The sequence below is a fragment of the Cryptomeria japonica genome, chromosome 2 (genome assembly GCF_030272615.1).
Source record: "Cryptomeria japonica chromosome 2, Sugi_1.0, whole genome shotgun sequence".
In the NCBI taxonomy this organism is placed as follows: Eukaryota; Viridiplantae; Streptophyta; class Pinopsida; order Cupressales; family Cupressaceae; genus Cryptomeria; species Cryptomeria japonica.
In genome coordinates, this window is record NC_081406.1 from 167,813,749 (window position 1) to 167,839,860 (window position 26,112).

Genomic DNA, 26,112 nt, shown 5'->3' on the forward strand with positions numbered 1-26,112 from the left:
GATGTAGATTGGGCAGATGTGTTGATGACATGAAAAGTACAAGTGGTGGGGCATTCTTTCTTTTCTCTTGATTGGTTGCTTGGTCAAGTAAGAAGTAGGAATTTATGTCTCTATTTATAGGTAATGAAAAATATACCGCGACATCTTCATTTTGCACATAGATACTATGGATGAAATAGACATTGAAGGATATCGGTGTACTATTCAATGAACCCATCTCAATTATGTGTGATAACACCAGTGCAATAAATATCTCTAATAATATAGTACAACATTCTTAAAAAAATAAAATCTATTTAGTATCACTTCTTGAGGGTTAAAGTGTTGGACAATAATGTAAGACTTGAATATGTACCTACAAAAGAGCAAATTGCAGGCATCTTCACTAAGGCATTGTGTAAGGATACTTTTGAGTATCTCTGATAGAATTTAGGGGTATTACTCCTTCCTAGTTTAAACCGATGTACATTTGAATATGCATTGGTCTAGTAAATTGTCTGAATATTCTTATCTAGACTAATGCTTGGGTGCTTCCTCATAGGGAAAGAAAGGTATGTTTCATAAGGGAACTTATGCCCACCTTTGTGCTTGATGTCAAAGGGGGAGAGAGTTCTATGTGAGAGATTATGATTGTGTGTTTGTCATTTTGATGGATGTTTCCATCAATGACAAAGGGGGAGATTGTTAGACTTGTATTGATGTTAAACCCCATGATCTGGTTAGGACGGATATAGTTTATTGAGCAAGAATCAAAGATAGGTATGTATGTGATGTTGATGATTGATGTTTTAGGAGATGTGCTTCTTAGAATGTTCAATGCTCTGGAAGATATGTTATAGTTGATATTTGGTGCTATTTTGGGTATGATTTGATCCAAAATTTGAGGATGATTAACAACATTTTGTGTAGCACGTTGGTCATATTTTGGGTCTGATATTTGTGATGGACGTAACATGTTGATTTGTACTATGAAGTACATTGTGGTATGGTCTACTTCTGATTCCCTTCCACCACCAGAATGTTTAGTGTTGACCTATTTCAAATATTTGTCTTGGCTAACTTAGAAGATTATGGTTCTTGGAGACAATATATATATGTGGATGATTTGAATGAGTTAGTGTGGAAAATTTATTGGAAGATATGTGAGACTTAAAGAAAAAATCCAATTGATATGTGAATTGATGTGTGAAGTGTGTTGTTATTGATAGCCATCGAAAGCAGTTCCAGTATTGCAAACTATGGTATAGTGGTGGATTATCTTTTCTTTTCTTCTTCCTTTGATACTGATCCTTTCTAGGCAGTGAGCCCTCTAGTAATGAGCCTTTCTAGGTAGTGAACCCTCTGACAATGAGCCTCTTAGCAATGACCCATCTTTTGTAAAAATCACCTTAACCGGTGACACTTTAACCAGTGTTATATATTGAGAACTAACATTCTCTATGATTTTTCCCTTCTTGGGTTTTCCATGTAAAATCTAGTGTCCATTGCTTGATATATTTTGTGCATGTGCTTTCATGTTATATCTGATTTAATTAAATCTGTTGGTTTCTCTAGATCTGTTAATGAATTAAAGGAAGGTTTAATTTTTCAACTGATTCACCCCCCTCTCAGTTTCCTGAGTATTCAACAATGTTAATATGATCCCATTTGTCCATCCTTCACCTAATCCTAGGGAGGAAGTTCAATGAAAATATCCAAGATTAAAAATGCTAAAAAAAATGATGGTTCACGTTCTATTCCTATTAGAGATCCTATTTTTATTAATCTTGATGAAGAAATGGATTATAATGTTGTTCATGATAGAAATGTTGATGATAATGATTCCAATTATGAATATGAACTTGTTGATGCTAACAATGATTTATCTAAACAATTTTCAAAATCATTAATACTAGCTCCTGGTAGAAAACAAAGTGACTCATCATTAGAGCATGGTTCTTATTTGGAACTTGTGGTAGCTCCATCTACCATGCTCAAAGTTTCTCCTCTTGCATCTTGTCCACCTTTCTAAAATAATACTTAGCAAGATTGGGAGGTGGATGATTTTATTTATTAGCTTCATTCATGCCATAGACTCTCTCTCTCTCTCTCTCTCTCTCTCTCTCTCTCTCTCTCTCTCTCTCTCTCTCTCTCTCTCGTTCATAACAATCCTCTATTTGTATCTCAATTCTTCTATTTGTTGTCCCTTGTGTTGTCTAATTGGGGATGATACAAAGTGTTGAGATCTCTTTTGTTCTCTTCCATGTTGACTCAAGAGACACATGTGGCTCTCTTCCATTATGGTTCTACTTCCTTTGGGGGATGATTTCAATTCAACGCAAATATATTTCATGATATATATTATTTATCATTAAAGAAAATTGACCTAAGTCAAGTAGAACCCTTATGTGTTTTATATTTTGTGACCATTATCCTTTGATTTGTCCTTTCTTGGGGGTGTGTCATTGTGATAATGTTATTTTCTTTTATATGCATGCTACCTTAAAGAAATTGCTCCTAATAAGGTGTATGAAATTTATTCAATGGGGGGGCATACACTTTTCTCAATGTTTCACTTTTTGCACACACTATAACATGTTTCTATACTCAAGTTACTTTTCAAACTGAGCCTTTGCTTTGTAATTTTGGTATTTTTCTTTTTCATGACTCATAGTAAGCAAACCTTACTAGGCTAGCGATCATGATTTTCTCTCTCTTTCTTTAATGATGTCCCTTTTATCTTAATATTGAAGTAGTAAGATCCTAAAGTCCATTGGGGACTTAGTGTATCTTTTCTCTTTGATGTCTTGATAAAAATTTTCAATGTAAACCTTTGTACTTTACTGAGAGTATTCTTAGTCTTACACTCCTAAAGTGCGGCAAAATGTAGCATCTTAAATTATACTCCCTTTAAATTTTGTACTCATTTGGGCCCTCACCTTGGTGTTCATCTCTGGAGGATTGATTAGAGCCCTAATTATGCTCACACCATGCACCAAACTCAAAATTTTCATCATGCGTGCTTTCTTATCCAATTTCCTAAGTCCCTGATTGGTTAGGACTAGGATGATAGTGCCCTAGTCCTCAAGGAATAGAGTGTCGGTGCCTTTGTCCTCCCAATTAGGGACCATTTTTAGGCCTCTAAATGGTCACCTAAAATGAGTGGGAATTCTGATCCCGTGTTGGCTCATGTCAAAAAATTAAGTTGTTTCTCAACAAGCAAGTATAAAAGGAGGTCTACCCCTCTCATTTTAATCCTAAAAATAATATTCTATCAATTCATTTGAGTAATCAAGCATTCAAATTCAAGTGAGCAAGTAACCAGTCTTCTTTCAAGCATTGGAGTTGACATTCATTTTATATGTTTATGAAGACTATATAATACCTTGATTCCTTGTGAAGACAAAAAAACTTCATAAAAAGGTATATCATTAGTGTTTCAGACATTATTCAATATTTCCTTCAAAAGGAAATCATGTCTATTACAACAATTCATTTATATTTCTTTTTATTGGTTAATTCAAAAAATGGGGTTTGACCTAAGGCAAGCCCCTATTCCCAACCATTTTCTCTTCTCTACTATGTGAAGGAACATGTACAAAGTTGTGATTTTCAAAATCAACATTATTCATAGAGATAAACATGTTCCCCTTTGGATGGTGAAAAGTGCGAAGGACCAGAGGGATGGGCATTCTGGTCCAAACATTTTAGGAACAAATCTGAACACTCTCATATTGATTAGATCTAGGTTCATGACTTTGTTTGACGATTGTAGCTCATTGTTTATGTGTGATTACTTCAATTTTAGAATTTTTACAATTCTACTTAAAAATAAGGAGTCAAATCCTAATCAATGAATCTAATCAAAATTCTCAACCCTATCCTTGTTGATTTGAGGCTAGATCTTATTAGGTTTACCCCTCTTTAATGTAATTGGTTCCTAAGAAAAAATTAGTGTTCTTGATACATCTAATGGTGGAAACCCTAAATTTTCACCTTTACAACCGGTATGAGGTTCAGGTGAATTGGTGCTCCCTAGTACTATATCTTATGTATTGAAGTGCTACAAACCATCTAGGTTGCACTACTTCCACAAATTCAATGGGATTGCTCTCTTGTGCTAACACTTGATAATTGATTTGTTTAGTAGATGATTATATAAAGGTTTTGGATAGTCAACATTTCTTTTATCTTGTACTGAATGATGATTTTGGCTTCTCTCTGATCATGTAAAGGCAAATAGTGAACAATTTCAACAATGATACTTGGGCCAATAATGTGATTTCCTTCATTTGTGGTTGATCCTGACCTATCTCATTTCTTTTTAGGGATGTGTTGAGATGTTTATAGGGTATAGTTATGACATGGGTTGATCCACAAATCATAATATTTCTTGGCACATGTGTTGAGGTCAACTAGTAATGTGTTATATGCTTGGGCCAACCTAATCAAAATTATTGAAGTATTGTGGATGATTTTTGAGTTGTGTATCAAATGTGACAACATATTAGGTGTGTGTTGGGATTAGGTGTTCTCTTATCATGATCTATTAAGTTATTTTTGTCAAGTTCTAATAGTTTAAGGCCAACCAATGCAGTGCTATATGCTTCTTATATGGGTTCTATTGGTGTCGACTTAATTGATGTTTTGAGGAGGTATAGAGGATATATAAGGATAAATCATTTGAGTAGGTGTGTGAGTCTAATTTTGTGTGAAATAATTTAGTGATGGGTTAGTTGAGCATGAAATGTGTGAAATTAGTATGACAAAGTAATTGTGCTACAAAATAGGAATGCAACTTCAACATATGACAAATGCTTCCTTTACACAAGTTCATGTTTTTTTTCAACATAATCTTCATGTATCCAGGTCTAAGATAGAATGTCTCATCAAGAGGTACTTGTACCTTACTTTAGGATTAGTGAACTTCTTCAACAAATCCTTTTTCAGGGAGTAGTTGCCTCCTTGGGTTGAAGCCCTAAAAAAGTTGTAGAACTATTTATATATTATGAGTTAACTCTCATGGTGGTTTTTTCCCTCATTGGGTTTTTCATGTAAAAATATTGGTGTTATTATGTGGTGCATGCTTGCTTCTATTTTTTCATTGAAAAAATCTAATTTATTGTTTTAAATAGGTGATCGATGCTTAAGTTTTAGTTGATATTGATTCAGGCCCCCATTTCAGCATCAATGTATGTTCGAAGTTGGTGGGGAGGGATGTGCATGTCGAACAATTGGTATCAGAGCAAGGTTCCTAAATAATTTAGTATAACAACTGAGGTAGATCCTTTATCGAACACATTGAAACTAAATCAATGTATAACAATATTATTTGTCCAAACTCACATCTAAAGGCTATGAAGCTTGAGGAATATTGGAATGACACCAAACCAAATGATTGTGAAGATCTTCAAGTAGAACTTCATTCTTTTGTTGAGGATATAGATGTTGCAAGGGGAAAGGATAAAAAATACAAGACTAAATTCAATAGAGTATAAAAAATAATTATCAAGTTGAAATATAAGATCAAAGGGAGCAAGGAATGTGAAGACAAACTCAAGAAGTTTGAGGATGACATAGTTAACCTAACAATTCAAGTTGAATAAGGTAAGAAGATTACTCATTGTTTGTACAAAATGTATCAAGTAGGAGGAAGGCATTGTTACCTTGAGAAAATAATTATAATATACAAAGGAATAGATAGAGAAAGACTTGAAACTCAAAAGTGGAATTGACCTCCTTGATGAAGTCTTCAATTATAAAAGACCACACAAAGATAAGGGCAGTCTTGGTTTTTGAGAAGGGAGAAATTATAAGATTAAGAAAGGAAAATAAAAGTTATAAGATGAATCTAATAAGATAGAAGGAGATAAGAATAGTTTCAATCAAGTTTGAAACAATAAGAATAGCTTTAGAAGGTTAGCTCTTAATCAAACTACTCAAACCAAGTACTCTTAATATTTCAATGGTAATTACTTTTATTGCAATAAGATTGGACATAATGCTATTGAATGTAGGAATAGAATGAGCATGATTTCATGTAGGCATACAAGGTACAATACTATGAACTCTCAACCATTTCATGATCAGTGCTATACTTGCAAAAAAATTAGTGATAAAACTAATGAATGCAAAAGTAGAGTGATGGGGAATGATTCATGAATATGAACAATGCTATGACTGCTCAATAGTTTTATGGTTATTGTAACACATGTAACAAGTTTGGCTACAAGATTGTTGAGTGTAGATATAAATTTAGAAGAAGTAGAAATGGTTTGAAACATGGTCCTACATGCTATAACATAACAAATCAAGACATACTGTCAAGTTCTAATAAGGAAAGAATATTAGACCTTATGCTTCATAGAAAGAGGTTGATTCAATCTAGATGACGAAGGGAATGAACAAAATTTGGAATAAGGAAGAAAATTAAGTGAAGGATGGATATGTACCATAGGGTGGTGTAGATGGTTCTTCTAGAAACTAAAAGAAAAGGTATTGGTTTAGAAGGAGTTAAATTTGTAGGCATCCTCCTCCCTCATGAAGAAATGATACCGAAATCCACATTATACTAGTTAATGGTGATATGTATATGTTTGAATAGTGTTATTGAGTCATTTGGTCAATTTTCCAAAAGACATACTTTCTTTGCAAATTTTTGTTGTGTTTTATAGTGTTGATATGATATAGTGGTTAAAAGCTAATGAATCCTATGATTATTTAATGTGGATTTTCTAGGAAAGGTGGGAGGATATTTAAACAGCACATAGTAATTCTTATCTCAATTTATGCATTCTAAAGTGACGAGGAGATGAAGAATAAATAAGATTCTCAAAGTGATGATACATGAAAACCCTAATTGACAAAGTTTTAGGTATTTTCAAGTTTTTTTTACAACCCTAAGCTTCAAAAAGTTGAAATGGATACACCTAGGGTTATAGATGTTGTAGAGAATCCTAGGCCAGTGTTCAAGAAATATTCCTACATTTGTTCCATGAGGAACAAATATAGAGCATTCTCCCATGTTCTTGTATATGTGATTCATATTGAGGATATCTATATATACATCCATGCACCCCTTAATGAATATAATCATCTAAAGATGAAAGATGTTAGTAATGATAAAATTTGGATGCCAATTTAATGTTGAAGTCATAATATACTAGTGTGGAAGAAAATAAATTAGATCTGTAGAACAACTTTACCATGTTTTATGAAGAATAATAGATCAGGATTTTCTAAATCTTAATTCATGAGGAATTATTTTGGATGCGTCAAACCTATATGACCACAAAAGAATCCATAAGAGAGGTCACTGGGTTGTTCTCCATTGGAGAAGAACTCATATTGAAGTCTACGAAAAATGATGAAGTGATTAGACTTACTGGAGAAAATTTTAATAAGAGTCTTGATAGTAGATGACACTATCGATCTTAGAGTTTGTTATGCCACCATGGGCATTGCTTATAATATTTACTTCACTAATAGAAAGGGCTCTACAAATACAACTGCAATACAAACCCCATATTAGATGGTCAAGGAAGGGAAACAATTTGATCTCTGTGGGCTACTGCACCAGTAGCTGATGGAGAATTTGCACAAGATCAAAGAGTAAAAATACAAATTCTAGTATGGATATCTTATTATTTGTCTAATGATTTATTTTATGAAGGAATTGATTGGTATTAAAAATGTGATCTGGAGGAGGGATATTTCTATTGTAGAATAGATTGGTAACCATATGCATAGCTATTTGAATAACAAATCTTGTGATGCTACATTTTGGGATATTCAAAAATTTCTAGAGTGAGATGTAGGAGAGATATAGGATACCTACTTAAGTTGTTGAAATATATATGGATGTGATTACATTTTCGGTAGATAAAAAAAAATTCTATATGGAGGCTATTGAGCCTAGAGCTTCATTGATTTCAAAATTGCATTATGAGGTTTGTAGACCTAAATGAACTACCTATGATGATTTTTTTGTGAGCAAGCCCAAGGATCCCAATGTTGAGAGATTTGGGGCATACAAGGAAATCACTAGAAAGATAATGAGTAAGAAGATAGATGAGACATTTGAGAAAACTAAGGTAGGGATGGAGAGGATGTTAGGAATTCTATCTAACAATAATACTGAGGCATGTCAAGCTCCTGTTGATGCCCCATAGTCTCCAAAAGAATGTAGGAGATTAGCTAGGCCTATCACTATCACTATTACAACTATCAAGACTTTTAGACCTACACAAACTCCTAGCAGAAAATGGTCTACTACTACGGTTCCAAAATAGTTTGAGGCTCCTGCTAGGAAAAATAAACAAAGACCCAAGTAGCATGTTAAGAGGAAAAATATCAAACTGATAAATGTTGAAAGTGATAAGGAAGAAAAAAAATAATCTATAAAACTAGAGAGAAAAAATAGAACAAGATAGATAGAGAAATAAGAGGAAGGCACCCCAATGATAAGGAAAAAGGGAGAGAAAAGAAAAATAAGAAGGATTCTCTAGAAATACATAAACATGAGCCTCTACAACTTGAGGCAACCTTCAATGTCATTACACAAAGTGGGGACTTAAAAGAAATGGCAAAAAATTATTCTAAGGCATCTCTAGTGGACAAGACGATAATTGAATAGGCCATAGTCAAATAAATGATGACCTATAACATGGATTTGAATAAAATTATTGGCCAACTTATAGAAAGTCTTGCAATTTTTTTGGGTGCTAAAAGACAAGAAACAATATTGAAAGAAGCTAAGAATAGGCAACAAGCTTTAGACAAAGATGGTGCTTCCTTGACTCATGAAGAAAGAGTTATGTTCTCACAAATTCATGTAGAAGAATTTCATACCAATACAAGGGTAAGTACCCTAATGGAGATGGCCAAGAATAAGATAGAAAGGATGGAGATAGATACGAAGAGGAGACCACCAATATTCTTGAGGAGATGAAGAAGACCAAAATGATCGGTAAGGAGCAATTTCCTCCAATTGACCTCATTTTAGATGAACATGAGAGATTGATGTATCAATATTTTATCTTTATTTGGGTGGTGATGAGAATGATGATGGTGCGAAAAAGGATAAAGAAAATTCTCCTCCATAGAAGTTTGATGCAAGTGTACAAGGAAGTGAAGTGAATTTCCCTCCTTTGAGAAATACAAGTTAGAATGTAGGGAAAAACTTTCCCAAGAATGTAGGAAATGTTGTTATAGAGGAAAATGTAGAGAATAATGGAGGAGAAGAAGAGAAAGAAAAGGGTAATCTTGAGAAATTTCAAGATGTGGCAGAGAAGATAAATGTGGAGGAAGATGCTTCCTCCAATAGATAAAAAATTAGTGAATTATCTTCCTCTGGTTCCTTCAATGACCTATTAGGTCTACAGATGCATTTTGAGCCTATGTTGACACCACACTTATTATAGATTAAAATACATGAGGGGCAGGTTGACTTGTCATATATTTTAACCCCTCATAATTTATAGCTTGGGTATATCCTACATGCCTCATCAATAAAAGAGATACTACAAGAATATGTGAAGAAGACAAGCCTAATTGATGATGTAATGAAAGTAATATACGAGGGCTTATTAGAAGTGTATATTGATACTTCTTTAGCTCCAAATAGAAATTGAATTTACTAATGAATTATTTTAAGGATTATTCATCTCATGTTGAGTAGAAAGAAGAGTAATAAACCCTAAGGAATTTTAATGACAAAAGGATGGATGAAATATTTTATTTTCTAGCCAATGTACACAACAAATTATAGGAAAGAATAAAGGATTTCAAGGACTGCATTGATGAGGCAACTTACCTCTACCAATTTTGTTTGAGGTGGCCTAATTGAAATAAGAGCATTAAAAGTTAGATTGACTCTATCAAATCATAGATTTCTCATTTGGCCAAAGGATATGATTTGACAAAGGACAAGGATGTTCCACTAGGTTTTATGTGGAAAGCCTTCATTTGTAGCTATCCTTTCTACATGACCAAAAATAATAGATAAAGAAGCAATATAGATTCCTAAGAGAAGCATTAAATTTTAGGTTGGCTTACATGTTTGAAGTCTTAGGTGAAGTAGAGAATGTAAATCAAAAGATGAAAGTACTTGGCAAAGTGGATGTGGCCAAAGATTTGTATATATAGTTTGAATGTCAAACCCAAATTGTTTCCTTAGCAAAGGTAAATTGGGATGAAACTCATGCCTATATAAAGGTATTTCATAAGGGTGTAGTAACCTCTAAGGGAGTTTACATTTTATAGATGAGAAAATTTAATGTTTGTGCAGCTATGTAGAGGATTGTGGTGCCTTTTTTGGTTCTTTTGAAAATTTCATGTATATAGTATCAGTTTTTGAGCCCAACTCCATGTAAGGGGATATTCTATTTAACAAGTACACATAGTTAGGTGGAGTATCTGTAGTAATTTTTGTATGTTATAAGTTAGAGACAATATACCTTTTATCCTTGGTGTCAAAGGGGTAGAGAATGTACAACTGTTTATCTTATCAAAGGGAGTATGTGTAGGTAAAGGAAGAAAAGTTTTGTAGATAAATATGTGTGTTGCCACCAATGACAAAGGGGAAGATTTTTGGCAATATGTGTAGCATGGTTTTGTCATTGATGTAAACTCAATATATGTTATCACTAATATCAACTTTTGGACACTGGTAAAACAAATGATGTGTGATGGGTTGACATTTGGAAGATATATTTTGATATGTGATCAACATGATTGGTGGTAATCCAGAAGATCATCAAATGTATCTATAACAGAACATCTATCTGGATGATTGGTATGCATATGGTAACACATTGTTAATTATGTTCTATCATTTAGTTGTGGGATGCATTTTTTGGTTCTTACATGATCAAGAGGGTAGTTGGTTGATATTTGAGAATGACTTCATACCTATGCTATTGAAGAAATTTGTTTAAGTTTTGAACAATGGATTTTCCTATTTTTGGATGTTGGTATTTTGGTTTACATTCTACTATGTTATCTTATCTAGTTATGTGATTTTGGAGTCAAGGTCATCGATGTACAAGGTATCTACTGACTTGATTTCACGTTATACTCATTTGTGTAGAAAAATTTACAAGGGTCTATTCTCCACAATATAATTTATCAATGTAATGTGTCTTAGTTAACTCACTAAAATATGTTGAGGCCGATTGGTAATGGGTTATATGCTTGGATCATCCTAATCATAATTGTTGAAGTATTGTGGATGATATTTTGAGTTGTGTATCAAATGTGCCAAATGTTAAGAGTGTGTTGGGACTAGTTGTTCTCTTATCATGATCTAGTTATTTAATTTTGTCATTTTCTAATGGTTTGAGGCCTACCTATTTGGTGCTACACATTTCTACTATAGGTCCTATTGGTACCAACCAAATTGATGTATTGTTAGGAACCGGGAAGGACAACTGAGAAGGGGGGTCAATCAGTTGTCAATAAATTGCAACCCAAAACCAATTATTCCAACTTGAAGCTTAGTACCGGTAAAACAAACTTAATGTCAGTTAAACACATTAACAGCTATAGCAGTACCGGTATAACTTAATGAATGAAACAAAAAGAGAAACAACATCCACAACACATGACAAAAAGATTTTGACATGGAAACCCTGTGAGGGGAAAAACCATGGTAGGAAACCTTACCCATAATCAAATGATACTACTACAAATAGTAAGTGATTACAAATGGGATCTGCAAATGCAGAAAGGCCAACTGCCTAGAGCTCACTTCTCAATCACAAAATAGGAGTCACACTGACTACAATTGGATGATTAAATCCAATACAATGTACTACTTCAATATAGCATTTGCAATGCTAGATTTAGTACTGGTTTAAGCTCTGACCATGAGTGCCAAACACCTTCATAACCTTTCCTTCAACCTTCAGATAATGTCTGCGTGATTCACACAAGGATTTGCTCTTACAATGATCTTCAATATTCTCATACACTCATATCTATATATCTATGATCTTCAAATAATATCTTACAATTATTTATACAAAACCCTAAGACCTCTTCATTAGGTCGGCTTATTAAAGATATTACAATTAAATTAATTACAAAATAAGTCTTGATGTGATACAATATGTCGGCTCAATACATTTACACATTATCCAATCAATAAACCATTTCCAAAATGTGTCGTACTGATCTAGAACATGATATCTTGTATCGGTGCATAACTTGGACCTATCTGCCGATAAAGACAAATATGTGAATCCCATCAGACCAATAAGAAAAACACAAAATCCAAACATCCAATCCATGTCTTCGACATAACCAAATGATCTCTAGATGATAACAAGTCATCATCAATGTCGGTGAACTATATAACCTGCCGGTGTAGCATATACCGGTGACTATGCATAAGCCAATATCCATACCGAGACCATAATGTGCCAGTTCAACAATAAACCAATATAACTAGAGTACCAAATCAACAATGTAGACCTCCAGAAAGATAAGTGTTGACATCAATGGAAAAACCAATGCAACACATGACAAAGTCATCCATAATACCAACAATCTCCCACTTTGGCATTAATGGCAACACTAGATGGAAAAACATCTAAGTGCCAAATATAGAATGCCAAATACCAACAATCTCCCAAAATAGATCAACCAAAGTTATGTACCAAAAACAAAAAAAACATAACAAAAATACATATCTCCCCAATCTTCAAAGTACAACAATATTATTCCATAGACATCTCTCCCCCTTTGACATCAAATGCCAAAGCAGTTAAGATTAAAAAAATTCTGAACATAACATACAACTAACTACTCCCCCTGAGAAGTAGCTCTCCTCCATCAAAGCTGGAAAAAGATTTTTCTGTTAGTCCCTGCCGATTTGATGCCAATCTTCATCACTTGAGTCTTTTCCGATGGGGAAATTACCCAAAGTTTCTCTCTGAGTATAATTAGTTGCTACTACAACATATTCTGCTTCTGCTGTAGATAATGATGTACAAGTCTGCTTCTTGCTGATTCATGAAATTAACCTTCTGCCAAGAAAGAATGCTCCACCAGTGGTACTCTTTATGTCATCTACATCTCCTACCCAATTTGCATCTATATATACACATAACTAAAAATTGTCATTCTTAGGATACCATAAACCAAGATTTGTTATGCCTTGTAGCAACCGAAAAACCCTTTTTACTACAGTTTCGTAATTTTCTTTAGGATTGATTTTAAATCTAGATACAATACACACTGCATTCATTATATCAAGTCTGGTTTGTGTCAAATACAGTAATCGTCCAATCATAGATTTGTACCTTGTTGGATTTATAGGAGTTGAATCATCCTTTAATGTCAATTTATCAGTTGTAGTCATAGGAGTGCTTACCGGTTTGGAGTTTTCCATACCAAATTTCTTCAAAAGTTCCTTCAAGTATTTTGTTTGACATATGAATATACCTTTATCTGTTTGTGAAATCTACAAACCTAGAAAAAATTTTATCTCTCAAATCATAGACATTTCAAACTCTTCATGCATCTTGGTAGCAAAGTCTTTACATAACTCTTCTTCACCTCCAAAAATTATATCATCCACAAATACTTCAATAACCAAAATGTCATCATTGGTAATTTTGTAATACAAATTACTGTCAGCATTACCTTTAGTGTATCCAAGCTTTAAAAGATATTTATCCAGTCTAGCATACCAAGATCTAGGAGCTTGCTTCAATCCATATAAAGCTTTCCTTAACCTGCAAACCATATCCTTATTATCTGTTAATGAAAATCCATCAAGTTATTCAATGTAAACTTCTTCTTCAAGATCTCCATTCAAAAATGCACATTTTACATCCATCTGATAAACTTTATAGTTCTTGTGAGCTACAAATGAAAGAAATAGTCTAACTGCTTCAATTCTAGCTACCGATGCAAAAGTTTATTATAATCAATTCCTTCTTTCTGTGAATAACCTTTACAAACTAATCTTGCTTTGTTTTTTATTACTTCACCATCTTCATTAAGTTTATTTCTAAATACCCATTTAGTTCCAATTACATTTTTGTCTTTAGGTCGGGGAACTAATGTCCGAGAATTATTTTTTTCAGTCTGTTCTAATTCATCCTCCATTGCTTTTATCCAATGTTTATCCTAACATGCTTCAATAACTGATGCTGGTTCAACTTGAGAAATTAAACATACCTCTTCATTTTTCAATCTTCCTCTAGTCATAACACCTGGATTTTTATTTCCAATTATCTGATTTTCTGAATGATTCAATCTTACATGCCTAGGTTTATTTGGATTTCCACTTACAAGTTGTTGTTCTTTAGTCACAATTGAGTTTTCAGATGATGTCGGTGTGACTGATTCTTCACTCTATTCTAGATCAGCACGACACGTTTTGGAAATGTATTGAGCTGACATATTGTATCAAATCAAGACTTATAATGTTCTTGATTTAATTCATACTGATTTATGTGGTCTAGCAAGAACAAGAAGTCTTTAGGGTGATAGATACTTTATGCTAATAATTGATGACTATTCTAGAATGTGTTGGGTTACTTTTCTTAGGAAGAAATCAGAAGCTTTTGGGAGATTCAAGATATACAAGGCAATTGTAGAGAATGAAACCGGCAAGAAAATAAAATGTTTGAGATCTGATCAAGGAGGAGAATTTACATCTAGGGAATTTAATGCATTCTGTGAGGAGAATGGAATCAAAAGACAACTATTAGCACCCTAGACACCCCAGCAGAATGGAGTTGTGGAAAGAAAGAATAGAACTATACTGGATGCAACAAGAACCATGATGATGGAAGAAAATCTACCTCATGTGTACTGGAGAGAAGCAGTGAATACAATGGTTTATACTTTCAACAGAGTTCACATCAAAGGTGAAACTGGTAAGACCCCTTATGAACTATGGTTTGGTCATACTCCTACTCTTAAATACTTCAGAATATTTGGAAGCAAATGATACATTAGGAGAGATGAGTTTATTGGAAAATTTGATCCTAGAAGTGATGAAGGAATATTTCTTGGTTATTCAACTAGAAGCAAGGCATATAGATGTTATAATAAAAGATTGCAGAAAATCATTGAAAGTACTAATGTGAAGATAGATGAACATTTTAGAGGAGAATCAAGATTTGTAGAATCGGTAGTTGAAATGATTATAAATGAACTAACATAGATTGCACCAGAACAGAGTGAAGAATCAGTCACACCGGCATCATTTGAAAACTCAACTATGATTGAAGAACAACAGCCTATAAGTGGAAATCAAAATAAACCTAGGTATGTAAGATTGAATCATTCAGAAAATCAAATAATTGGAAATAAAAATCAAGGTGTTATGACTAGAGGAAGATTGGAAAATGAAGAGATATGTTTAATTTCTCAAGTTGAACCAGCATCAGTTATTGAAGCATGTCAGGATAAACATTGGATAAAAGCAATGGAAGATGAATTAGAATAGATTGACAAAAATAATACTTGGACATTAGTTCCCCAGCCTAAAGACAAAAATGTAATTGGAACTAAATGGGTATTTAGAAATAAACTTAATGAAGATGGTGAAGTAATTAGAAACAAAGAAATATTAGTTTGTAAAGGTTATTCACACAAAGAAGGAATTGATTATAATAAAAATTTTGCACCGGTAGCCAGAATTGAAGTAGTTAGACTATTTCTTGCATTTGCATCTCACAAGAACTATTAAGTTTATCAGATGGATGTAAAATGTGCATTTTTTAATGGAGATCGAAGAGGAAGTTTACATTGAACAACCTGATGGATTTTCAATAACAGATAATAAGGATATGGTTTGCAGGTTAAGGAAAGCTTTATATGGATTGAAGCAAGCTCCCAAAGCTTGGTATGCTAGACTGGATAAATATCTTTTAAAGCTTGGATACACTAAATGTAATGCTGACAGTAATTTGTATTACAAAATTACCAATGATGAAATTTTGGTTATTGAAGTATTTGTGGATGATATCATTTTTGGAGGTGAAGAAGAGTTATGTAAAGACTTTGCTAACAAGATGCAGGAAGAGTTTTAAATATCTATGACTAGAGAGATGAAAATTTTTCTAGGTTTGCAAATTTCACAAACAGATAAAGGTATATGCATATGTCAAACAAAATACTTGAAGGAACTTTTGAAGAAATTTGGTATGGAAAACTCCAAACCGGTAAGCACTCCTATGACTACAACTGATAAATTGACATTAAAGGATGATTCAACTCCTATAAATCTGACAAGGTACAAATCTATGATTGGAGGATTACTATATTTGACACAAACCAGACCTGATATAATGAATGCAGTGTGTATTGTATGTAGATTTCAAAGAAATCCTAAAGAAAATCATGAAACTGCAGTAAAATGGGTTTTTCGGTACCTACAAGGCACAACAAATCTTGGTTTATGGTATCCTAAGAATGATAATTTTGAGTTATGTGCATATACATATGCAAATTGGGTAGGAGATGTAGATGACATAAAGAGTACCACTGGTGGAGCATTCTTTCTTGGCAGAAGGTTAATTTCATGGATCAGCATGAAGCAGACTTGAACATCATTATCTACAATAGAAGCAGAATATGTTGTAGTAGCAACTAATTATACTTAGAGAGAAACTTGGGTTAATTTCCCCACCGACAGAGACTCGAGTGATGAAGATTGGCATCAAACTGGCAGGGACTAATAGAAAAATCTTTTTCCGGCTTTGATGGAGGAGAGCTACTTCTTAGGGGGAGTAGTTAGTTGTATGCTATGTTCATTTTTTTTAATCTTAACTGCTTTGGCATTTGATTTCAAAGGGGGAGAGATGTCTATGGAAAAACATTGTTGTACTTTGAAGATTGGGGAGAGATGTATTTTGGTTATAGTGTTTCTGTTTTTGGTACAAAACTTTGATTGATCTATTTTGGGAGATTGTTGGTATTTGGTATTCTGTTTTTGACACTTAGATGTTATTCCATCTAGTGTTGCCATCAATGCCAAAGGTGGAGATTGTTCATATTATGGATGACTTCATCAAGTGTTGCATTGGTTTTTGTCATTGATGTCAACACTTATCTTTCTGGAGGTCTACATTATTGATTTGGCACTCTGGTTATATTGGTTTATTGTTGAACCGGCACATTGTGGTCTCAGTATGGATATTGGCTTATGCATAGTCACCGGTATATGCTACACCAGCAGGTTATATGGTTCGCCGACAGTGATGATGACTTGTTATCATCTGAAGATCATTTGGTTATGTCGAAGACATGGATTGGATGTTTGGATTTGGTGTTTTGCTTATTGGTCTGATTGGTTTCAAATATTTGCCTTTACTGTCAGATAGATCCAGGTTATGCACTGGTACAAGATATCATGTTCCAAATCAGCACGGCACGTTTTGGAAATGGTTTATTGATTGGATAGTGTGTAAATTTATTGAGCCGGCATATTGTATCGCATCAAGACTTATTTTGTAATTGATTTAATTGTAATATCTTCAATGAGCCGACGTAATGAAGAGGTCTTAGGGTTTTGTATAAATAATTGTAAGATCTTATTTGAAGATCATAGATATATAGGTATGAGTGTATGCGAATATTGAAGATCATTATAAGAGCAGATCCTTGTGCGAATCATGCAAACATTATCTGAAGGTTGAAGGAAAGGTTATGAAGGTGTTTGGCACTCATGGTCAGAGCTTAAACCAGTACTGAATCCAGCATTGCAAATGCTATATTGAAGCAGTACATTGTATTGGATTTAATCATCCAATTGTAGTCAGTGTGACTCCTATTTTGTATTTGAGCAGTGAGCTCTAGGCGGTTGGCCTTTCTACATGTGCAGACCCGATTTGTAATCACTTACTATCTGCAATAGTATCATCTGATTGTGGGTAAGGTTTCCCACCTTTGTTTTTTTCCGTTACAGAGTTTCCACATCAAAATATTTGTGTCATGTGTTGTGGATGTTGTTTCTCTTTTTGTTTCATGCATTAAGTTATACCGGTACTGCTATAAATGTTAATCTGTTTAACCGGCATTAAGTTAGTTTTACCGGTACTAAGTTTTAAGTTGGAATAATTGGTTTTGGGTTGTAATTTATTGACAACTGATTCACCCCCCTCACCCCCCCTCTCAGTTGTCCTTCTCAGTTCCTAACATAAAGAAGGATAAATAATTCATGAAGGTTTGTGAGCCTAGTGTTGTATGGAATAAATTAGTACTAAATTAGTTGAGCACAAAATGTGCAAAATTAGTATGAAAGAGTAATTGTGCTACAAAAGAGGACCGCAACTTCAACATATGATATATTTTTCTTTAACTATGGTTCATGTTATGTTTTTATTATTGATATCTTTATGTATCTTGCTTTAAGATAGTGTGTCTCTTCAACAGGTCCTTGTATCTTTCTTTAGTAGTAAAGAACTTCTTTAGCAAGTCCTTTTTTAGGGAGTAGTTTCTTTCTTGGGTTGTAGCCCTAAAACAAAGTTATAAAACTATTTATCTATTATGATTTAACTCTCACCATGGTTTTTTTCCCTCTTTGAGTTTTCTGTACATAAAAATATTGGTGTTCTTATGTGGTGCATTCTTGTTTTTGGTTTTTCATTCATCAGATCTAATTTACTATTTGAAATGGTTGATGGATGCTTAAGTTTTAGTTGATGTTGATTCAACCCCCCTCCCCACCCCTTGTCAGCATTCTAGTGTGCTCAACATAGGTGTGTAGATTTCAAGGGTGGAGAATTCCTTGTACCAAAATTTAATGCCCAAATATTTATAACCATTGGATCAAATGGTTTGTAAACTTTGATGTTACTATAGTTCAATTCTAGTGCTCGGGTAGTTAGATTGTGATGTGATATAGTTTCAAGCAACTTTATTTATACATAGGATATTGTTGTGTGGTAAAATTATTAGAAGATTTATTCTATAACAAAATCTCTTATTTTTACATGCTCTTATTCTATCTATTTGAGTCTTCAATCAACAAGTATATTATTTTAGGGTTAAATTTCTACATATATGTCTACGACCAAAGAAAACCCTTACATTTAATGATGAATAATTTTACATGGAGATTATAAAAGACTCTAAATACATTAATATCTTTCTATATAAGATATAATGATGGTTTATATTATCTTTTGTTTCTAAAATTTCTAGGATGTTTAATTTTCTTTATGTTGATTATTGAATATAATACTACATAGGAAAAAGTGATTTATTAATTATTTTATTCAACCTATTAAAAATTTTATCCATTCAAACAAACCAATTTTTTCTTAAAACCTTATCATCTTTTACTTTTTTTTTTAATTTTGAATTAGATCGGGATTATTTTAAATATATAACTTCCAAACAAAACACCAAACAAGAATCTTAAAATATGAAAAAAAAGTGAACCAAATATTGAACCAAAATTTTTCAATAATACATACAAGAAATTACTCTTTTGAATTAGTTTGAGCATATGATTAAATCTAAAATAATTGATCTAACAAATTGAACAAAAGTGTAAGCCAACACATATCCCTTGAATTTGAACAACATAATGATCATTAGTTTATCTTATAAAATAGAGACTGAGTTATATAAACCTTGGGGTCATTGATATCTTTTTAGGAGGTTGATTACAATTTAGGAAAAATTGAGGTGCACCTAGCATTTACATGAGTTGAGTGTGTCAAAACACACACCAACACCTATATTTAATTAATGAAGTAAAAAAAATAAAATTCTTATAATAATATTATGATATAGAAAAATAAAGATAATACATTTTAATGTATGCATAATTATTGTAAATAACAATGATCATAAAATTATATATTTGAACTTTAAAATCACAATTGAGTTCATGAAATTGAAGATCAAAATAGGAAACCATCCCAAAAAAATATTTAAAATTAAACAATTATAAAAATAAATAAAAAGCCTCTAATATTGTTATCATATATTATCCTAAAAATATAAATCTTATAATAAAATTGGAAGAAACTATTTTCCACAAAAATAAAGGCTACATGGAAACTTACATTATTTCAAGGTTGGTCAAATTTACAAGTGATTTTGGTAGTCGTCCATATAGATTGTTTGAAAATAAGTCCCTATCCAACACAAAAGGAGTGATATGGATATCAAATGATCATTGACTATTTATTGAGAGAAAAAATATTGGTGAAAGATTATTTATAAAGGTTATTTTTAGATGACTTAAGTATAAAGTTAAATTCCACAAACATTGAATAATCTAGCTATTTAATTTTTAAATTTCTTATATCATTTTATGTTTATCTACACAATCTTATTTATCTTTAGAACAAATGCACACACACCCACACACATATATATAAGAGAACAATCTATCAACTTACAATTTCTTCAAACTCTCAAGATTTCCAATTTCTTTTGGAATGCGACCTAAAAGACGATTTATGCCAAGTGACCTACAATAAAAATATAGAAAAATTCAAAAGTAAAATATATAAATTGAACATATAGAATGTGCATGCATACATTCAAAATCCTATATATTTCCTTAATAATTATGTATTATAAGAAAAAATCATAAGAAAATTTACTATAAAAAAATCTCATCTAAGACTAATAAAGTAGGTACTTACAAATTTAGTAAATGATGCAATGATCCCAATTCTAAGGGTATTGATCCATTAAGATAATTGGCACTGAAATCACTGTAAAAATAACAAACATTAAATTATAAATATTACACATTAATGATCAATATGATATCTAAAAAGGAAGATTTATTAAATTCATTGTTATTTTTTTAATAACCTTTCTGAAATAAAAAAACATTATTAAAGTGTGTCAATAGTCCTTAAAAGACCAAATTATTTTTTTGGTTAGATTAAATTCTAGATAATTAACATTAAAATTGAAAACAATTAATTTAAGATCTGTTGCACCTCAATCTTGCATTTCTAATCACTGCTTCTGTTTACTTAAAAATAAATTTAAAATCAAGAGTAGAAAAAAGTTGAACTACAAGGTATTATTTATTAATTTTCATAAGCTTCTATCAAGCCAATCGATGAATTTTTTTAATTAAAAAATAATAAAAAGCATCGCTAAGACATTTAATCAAACCCTAGCTTCTAAGGCAGGTTATTAAGCATGATATTGGAAGTATCCTCTACCCACATATAAAAATGATACTCTACCCAGATTGATAACGTGGTTATTTTTTATGGGGATCGCAATCTTTTGTAGTTTTATACAATCATATATTTTAGTTATAGTATACATGGTATGAGATCTTCAAATACAATCTCATAAATATAATAAATTTATAAAGTATTATTTTATAATATAAATAGATATATATTAAAAGAGAAAAATATTATCATCGAATTCAAGGGTGAGGATAAGTTGGGGGGAATCACTTAAAAGGTGGTTTAATTTCAATGGTTCATGTAGGTTTAATTAGATAATCTTTATGGATGGTTGCATATCAAGATATCAAAAAGCAGTCCTAATTAGGGTAGCTTTAAATGGACTAATGAATGGAAAAACAATGAAGAATAGGCTTAGGCACTTCTTCTATGATTGCAAGTATGTGTCTTCCTTGGAATTATAAAAGATGTAAGTGGAAGGAAATTACATACTTAGTATCAATACCATTATGGAAAGAAGACAACAAGTTGGAAGATTAACATGATATTGAGCCAAATTTGGATACTCTTAGATCAACTAGAAGACCTTACAAAGGGCATCTCTATAGGGACTCCCGCGTGCATAGTTTGGAAAATTTTGTGACAAACATTGAAATGGATTGCATCATTGGTAATTCTTTGAACAAGTGGAAAAACATAGAACCCAGTCTCTTTAATGGTGATCTTGTATTATCAAGAGACTAAATGCCACACAATGACAACAAACAATGTTGGTACACATGTGGAGTTAAGGTATAATGTCCCTTTGTAGAAGCTCAATCACTAGCACATGATACATAATGGGAAGAAATGAGGATAGCTAGATTGGTAGGGTCTTACTTGTATGATTCCACCCATACTCTTTCCATTTTTTCCTCTATGATATCATGGATACCATGGTCAAGTTTCATTCCTACAAGTGATCTATAGGATTTTTTGGTGAAATGGTACACTTACATTTAAGAAAAATATTGTAGTTTGAAAAGATGGGAATTGGGATCCTAAACTAGATGCATAAACTATGATTCCAAATTAATATAAATTTCATTAGAGGAAATAGCCACCAAGATTCAACTTTAGTCCTAAAGGAAAGTTAGTATGATTATTTCCTCTTTTTCTATTTGATATGATTTCATATGGATACAATGACTAGGTAAAATGCTAGGAAATTGACAATAATTAGCACACAAAGATAGATACAAAACTAAAAGCCAACTCATATGTATTGATCTCTAAAAATGAAGGTGTAAAGGAACCTCTCACTCAAATGTGGGCTTAAAACATATAGACTATGGAGGTAGGTGCCATTGTCCTGATAGGTTTCCTACAAGTTGAGGGTTCAAAAGTTAGATCGAGAGGTTATGAAACTCACTCTCTAAACAAAAAACTAAAAATGATAAGAGTGTAGAGCTAACCAAATTAGTCTTGATTTTTTAACCTATTAAAAATTGGGAACTCTATGTAAGTTTTCTCTACACAAATCTATAACTTTTTGTTGTTAGATTTGTAACCTGCTCACACACAAAGGGAAAATGTTGTGCTATATAGCAGTTTTCCTAAGTTAAAACCTAGGTTTGAATTAATCTCCATTATAAAAAATAATTATTAGAATAGAGCTTACCCTTCCTAGGGCAAAATATAGATCTAAAATGAAATGTTGAAATGACAAGATTATATCTTTTTATTGATAATGGTGGTAATGTGATGCTCTTTAGATGTCCTCCAATTATTTATTCAATAGCATGATAAATAATAATAAAATCCATCACGAAAAATACTTTTGAAGATATCTTGATGTAGCTTTATGCTCCTTGTACTCATATGTATTCTTGAATGAAGAAATTCATGCTCTTGAAGTGAAATTTATAGATGTGTAAATAAATTAGAAATGATGCCTTTATATATGGTTCTCAAGGTATTTTCACATTTAAGTTAACTTACAATGGTCATATGAAAATATTAGGACTAGATCACAAATGGTGGGATCCAACACTCTAACACAAAAATTTGGGCACCTTTTGGGGGGACTATATCACCAAGCTCCCTAGTCCACTAGGACTACAGTGCTACATGCCACATTCCACCTAGAAAAGGGAAAACAAAGGGTGGTTCAAGAGTGCACAAGCCCAAGACATTGGATCAAGTCACATCATGAGCATATGATGATAATTTGGATGTGATAAGGCCAAAATAAGATAGAAATGGCCTAGAAGCTCCAAGCACACAAAAGAAAGGGCCCAAAAAGAAGTGTGAAATTCTAAGGTGTTATAATTTATGACACTATATTTTATCCCCAGTTTAGTAGGATTATGATCATAAAGTCATAATAATGGTAAAGTAGAGATGAAGAAATAGAGAAATTGAGAGAAACACAAGCTAGGGATAGGTTGACACTAAGTTTGAGGTATGATCAAGCCCCAAATCATAGGATCATATCAATTCATGCAATAAACTTCAAATATACACATAGAAAAAAACATTAGTACTAAAGAAAAGAAAAGGTTCCAGTTCAACTAGTTAAACATACATCGACGTAAAAAATGTCTCAATTGTTAATATCTCAACATGTTATTGGAAGAGCACATGTGAACTTACAGAAAGATAGGGACATATATTAATTAATGAGACAAGGGTCCATGGAGGAGGCATAGATTCTAGTGGGCAATAAGGTATGTTATGTTTGGTGATTTGTGTTAGAGAAGAGAGAGTACAATAGGTCTATCAATGCATTTTATACTAGTTGACTCGCACTAAGGAAGATTGAAAAGAAAAATCTCCATTTGTTAGATAATCTAAAATTATGACTACAAAATGGGCGTTGCAATGGATATTATAGTGGCATCAAACATATCAATAAATTACTAAAAGTAATGAGGAGGCCTTATATTCCCCCCTTAAGATGTCAAAATATTACCATGTTAATATCTTAAGGAATATAGAGATCCAAACCAAGGATAAAACATATTCAACACCAAGGAGATATCTTTAACAAAAAATCATGCATTTCAAGTTATGAAGAAACCAATTAAAGGGTATAACTCTTTAAGCAGGGAAGGTATATTTGTAAAATAATATCTTACAAATATTGTGTAAAGGGATCCTTATCAAGGATACACCACTATCAATGGGGGAGGAAGAGATCTTTGCCTAAAGATATCTACCTCTGAAAAAGATAAATATTTAATAAAGATAACAACTTAAACAATAAAAGGACAAGGAGACCACGGATAAACACCTTTCCAATTTCTAGGAGAGGGAATTTTTTATGAAGGATTTCCCACTTTCCCACCAAGAAGAGATATTTTAAAAGATATACATTTTATAGCAAGGAAGAGTTCCTAATCAAGGAATACGCACCTCCAAGAAAGGAGAAAATACTCATTAAGGACAAAAAATTCTATGCAAGAAAGGCAATTTTTAACAAGAGGTGCAACTCAATAAAGGAAAAGTGGATTGTTAAGAACGAGAAATGTTTGAAAACTACTTGCATCCCCCCTCCCCCCCCCCCCAACCCCCCAAGAGTAGAGAGAAGAATAATTAGGCTATTATATTGCTATACAAGTATGATTGTACATGAAATTGTACCATCGTGAATACAAATGAGCCCCCAAAAGGTAAGCTACTAGTGTCACATAGTGAGGAGAAACATCAAAAGAAATAAATGTTTTTTAGAGGGTACAGGACAAAACTACCACTCATTATCACTTACCATTTGAACAATACCAAAATTGATGAATTGTTGAATTTTACACTCTAAATCTTGGCATTCATTTGTCGAATGGCCATGGATTTAGGATACACAATTTAAAAAGAATAATTTTCATGATTCTATTTATGTTTTCTCCTTCATTTTGGCCAAGAGAGTAATCAATTTGGCTTGAAGAAGGTTGAATAGTACTCTCCTTTTAGAAGAAAAGTTAAGAGAAGAAGACATAGATGTATTAGATAATAAGGGAGAGGATGCTGATAAAGGAGGAGGTTGAAAGTATAAGAATTCTTTAGAAAAGTGTGATGTGTATTTCTCATAGGCCTAAATACTTCTCTCTATATATCCTAAACCATCTCCATTGTATCGATGATTATAATCAAATGTGGGTGTTGAAATATTAGGAAGAGAGGGTTCACTCTTAGTTTCAATTGGATTGAATTCTAAAGAGCCCCGATCATCATCAAGACATATGTTTGAAGAGGAACTTAGAATGGATTTAGAAGATTTTTTGATAAATAAAACACGAGCCTCCTTCAAGGCTGCATACATGGATTGAGAAACTTTTTATTTTCTTTTAACGAAGGGTAATATTTCTACGGGGTCCCAATTTTTTTCTAATAAATCATCATCAATAGGAGATTGTGTTGTAGAAGGGATGATAGTATTAAAGAATTATATGCGTCATGATTATTCTTTAACACCCTTATAAGGATTAGTATTAGCCTTTATTGTGTAAATTTCATTGTCATGTATCAATTTTATGATGTGGTGAAGTGTAAAATAGAGTGCTTGTATGGCATGAATCCATAGTATACCTAGAAGAATATTTTAAGTGAGGGTATTGGGCATAATGTGAGGCACTACCCCGAGCCTGCAATAGAACTTCTTTATTTTCACTATGGACTTATCATTTGATACATTAATTTGATGCACTATGGATTTAGAGACTATTTGATAGATGATTTGATATCATTGGATATGATATATCCCATATTATGTTGATTTCAATACTTATGTTGATGATGCTATGATTCATGTATGGATGCCTAATTGATGATCACTTTATATGATTTCAATGATGTTGCAATTGAGTAAATGGTCACATATGAATTGTTAGGAAAAGTAATTGGATTCTATCTTTATTGTTCTTTGATTAGGAGATCAATCCATGATATGATGTGAAATTGGATGCTATGTGTTTAAAAGTGTATTCCTTCATATATGTATGCATATTGTTTTGGACCT

At 32.5% G+C, this 26,112-nt stretch overlaps 1 protein-coding gene across 5 annotated transcripts in view; it reads right to left on the bottom strand.

Annotated features, from left to right (window-relative positions):
• LOC131065962 (probable leucine-rich repeat receptor-like serine/threonine-protein kinase At3g14840) overlaps window positions 1-26,112 on the bottom strand; it is a 128,067-nt gene that overhangs the window by 54,157 nt on the left and 47,798 nt on the right. For 2 of the 5 annotated variants that reach the window (XM_058000577.2, XM_058000576.2), the window contains exons 4-6: window positions 20,607-20,678; window positions 20,358-20,429; window positions 20,019-20,090 (exon numbers count right to left, since the gene is read on the bottom strand). In XM_058000577.2, coding sequence (XP_057856560.1) covers window positions 20,019-20,090; window positions 20,358-20,429; window positions 20,607-20,678 — 216 coding nt within the window. Of the gene's footprint in view, window positions 1-12,333; window positions 13,719-20,018; window positions 20,091-20,357; window positions 20,430-20,606; window positions 20,679-26,112 lie in introns of those variants that run through there. The other 3 variants (XM_058000575.2, XM_059216503.1, XM_058000574.2) reach the window with 3 other exon arrangements.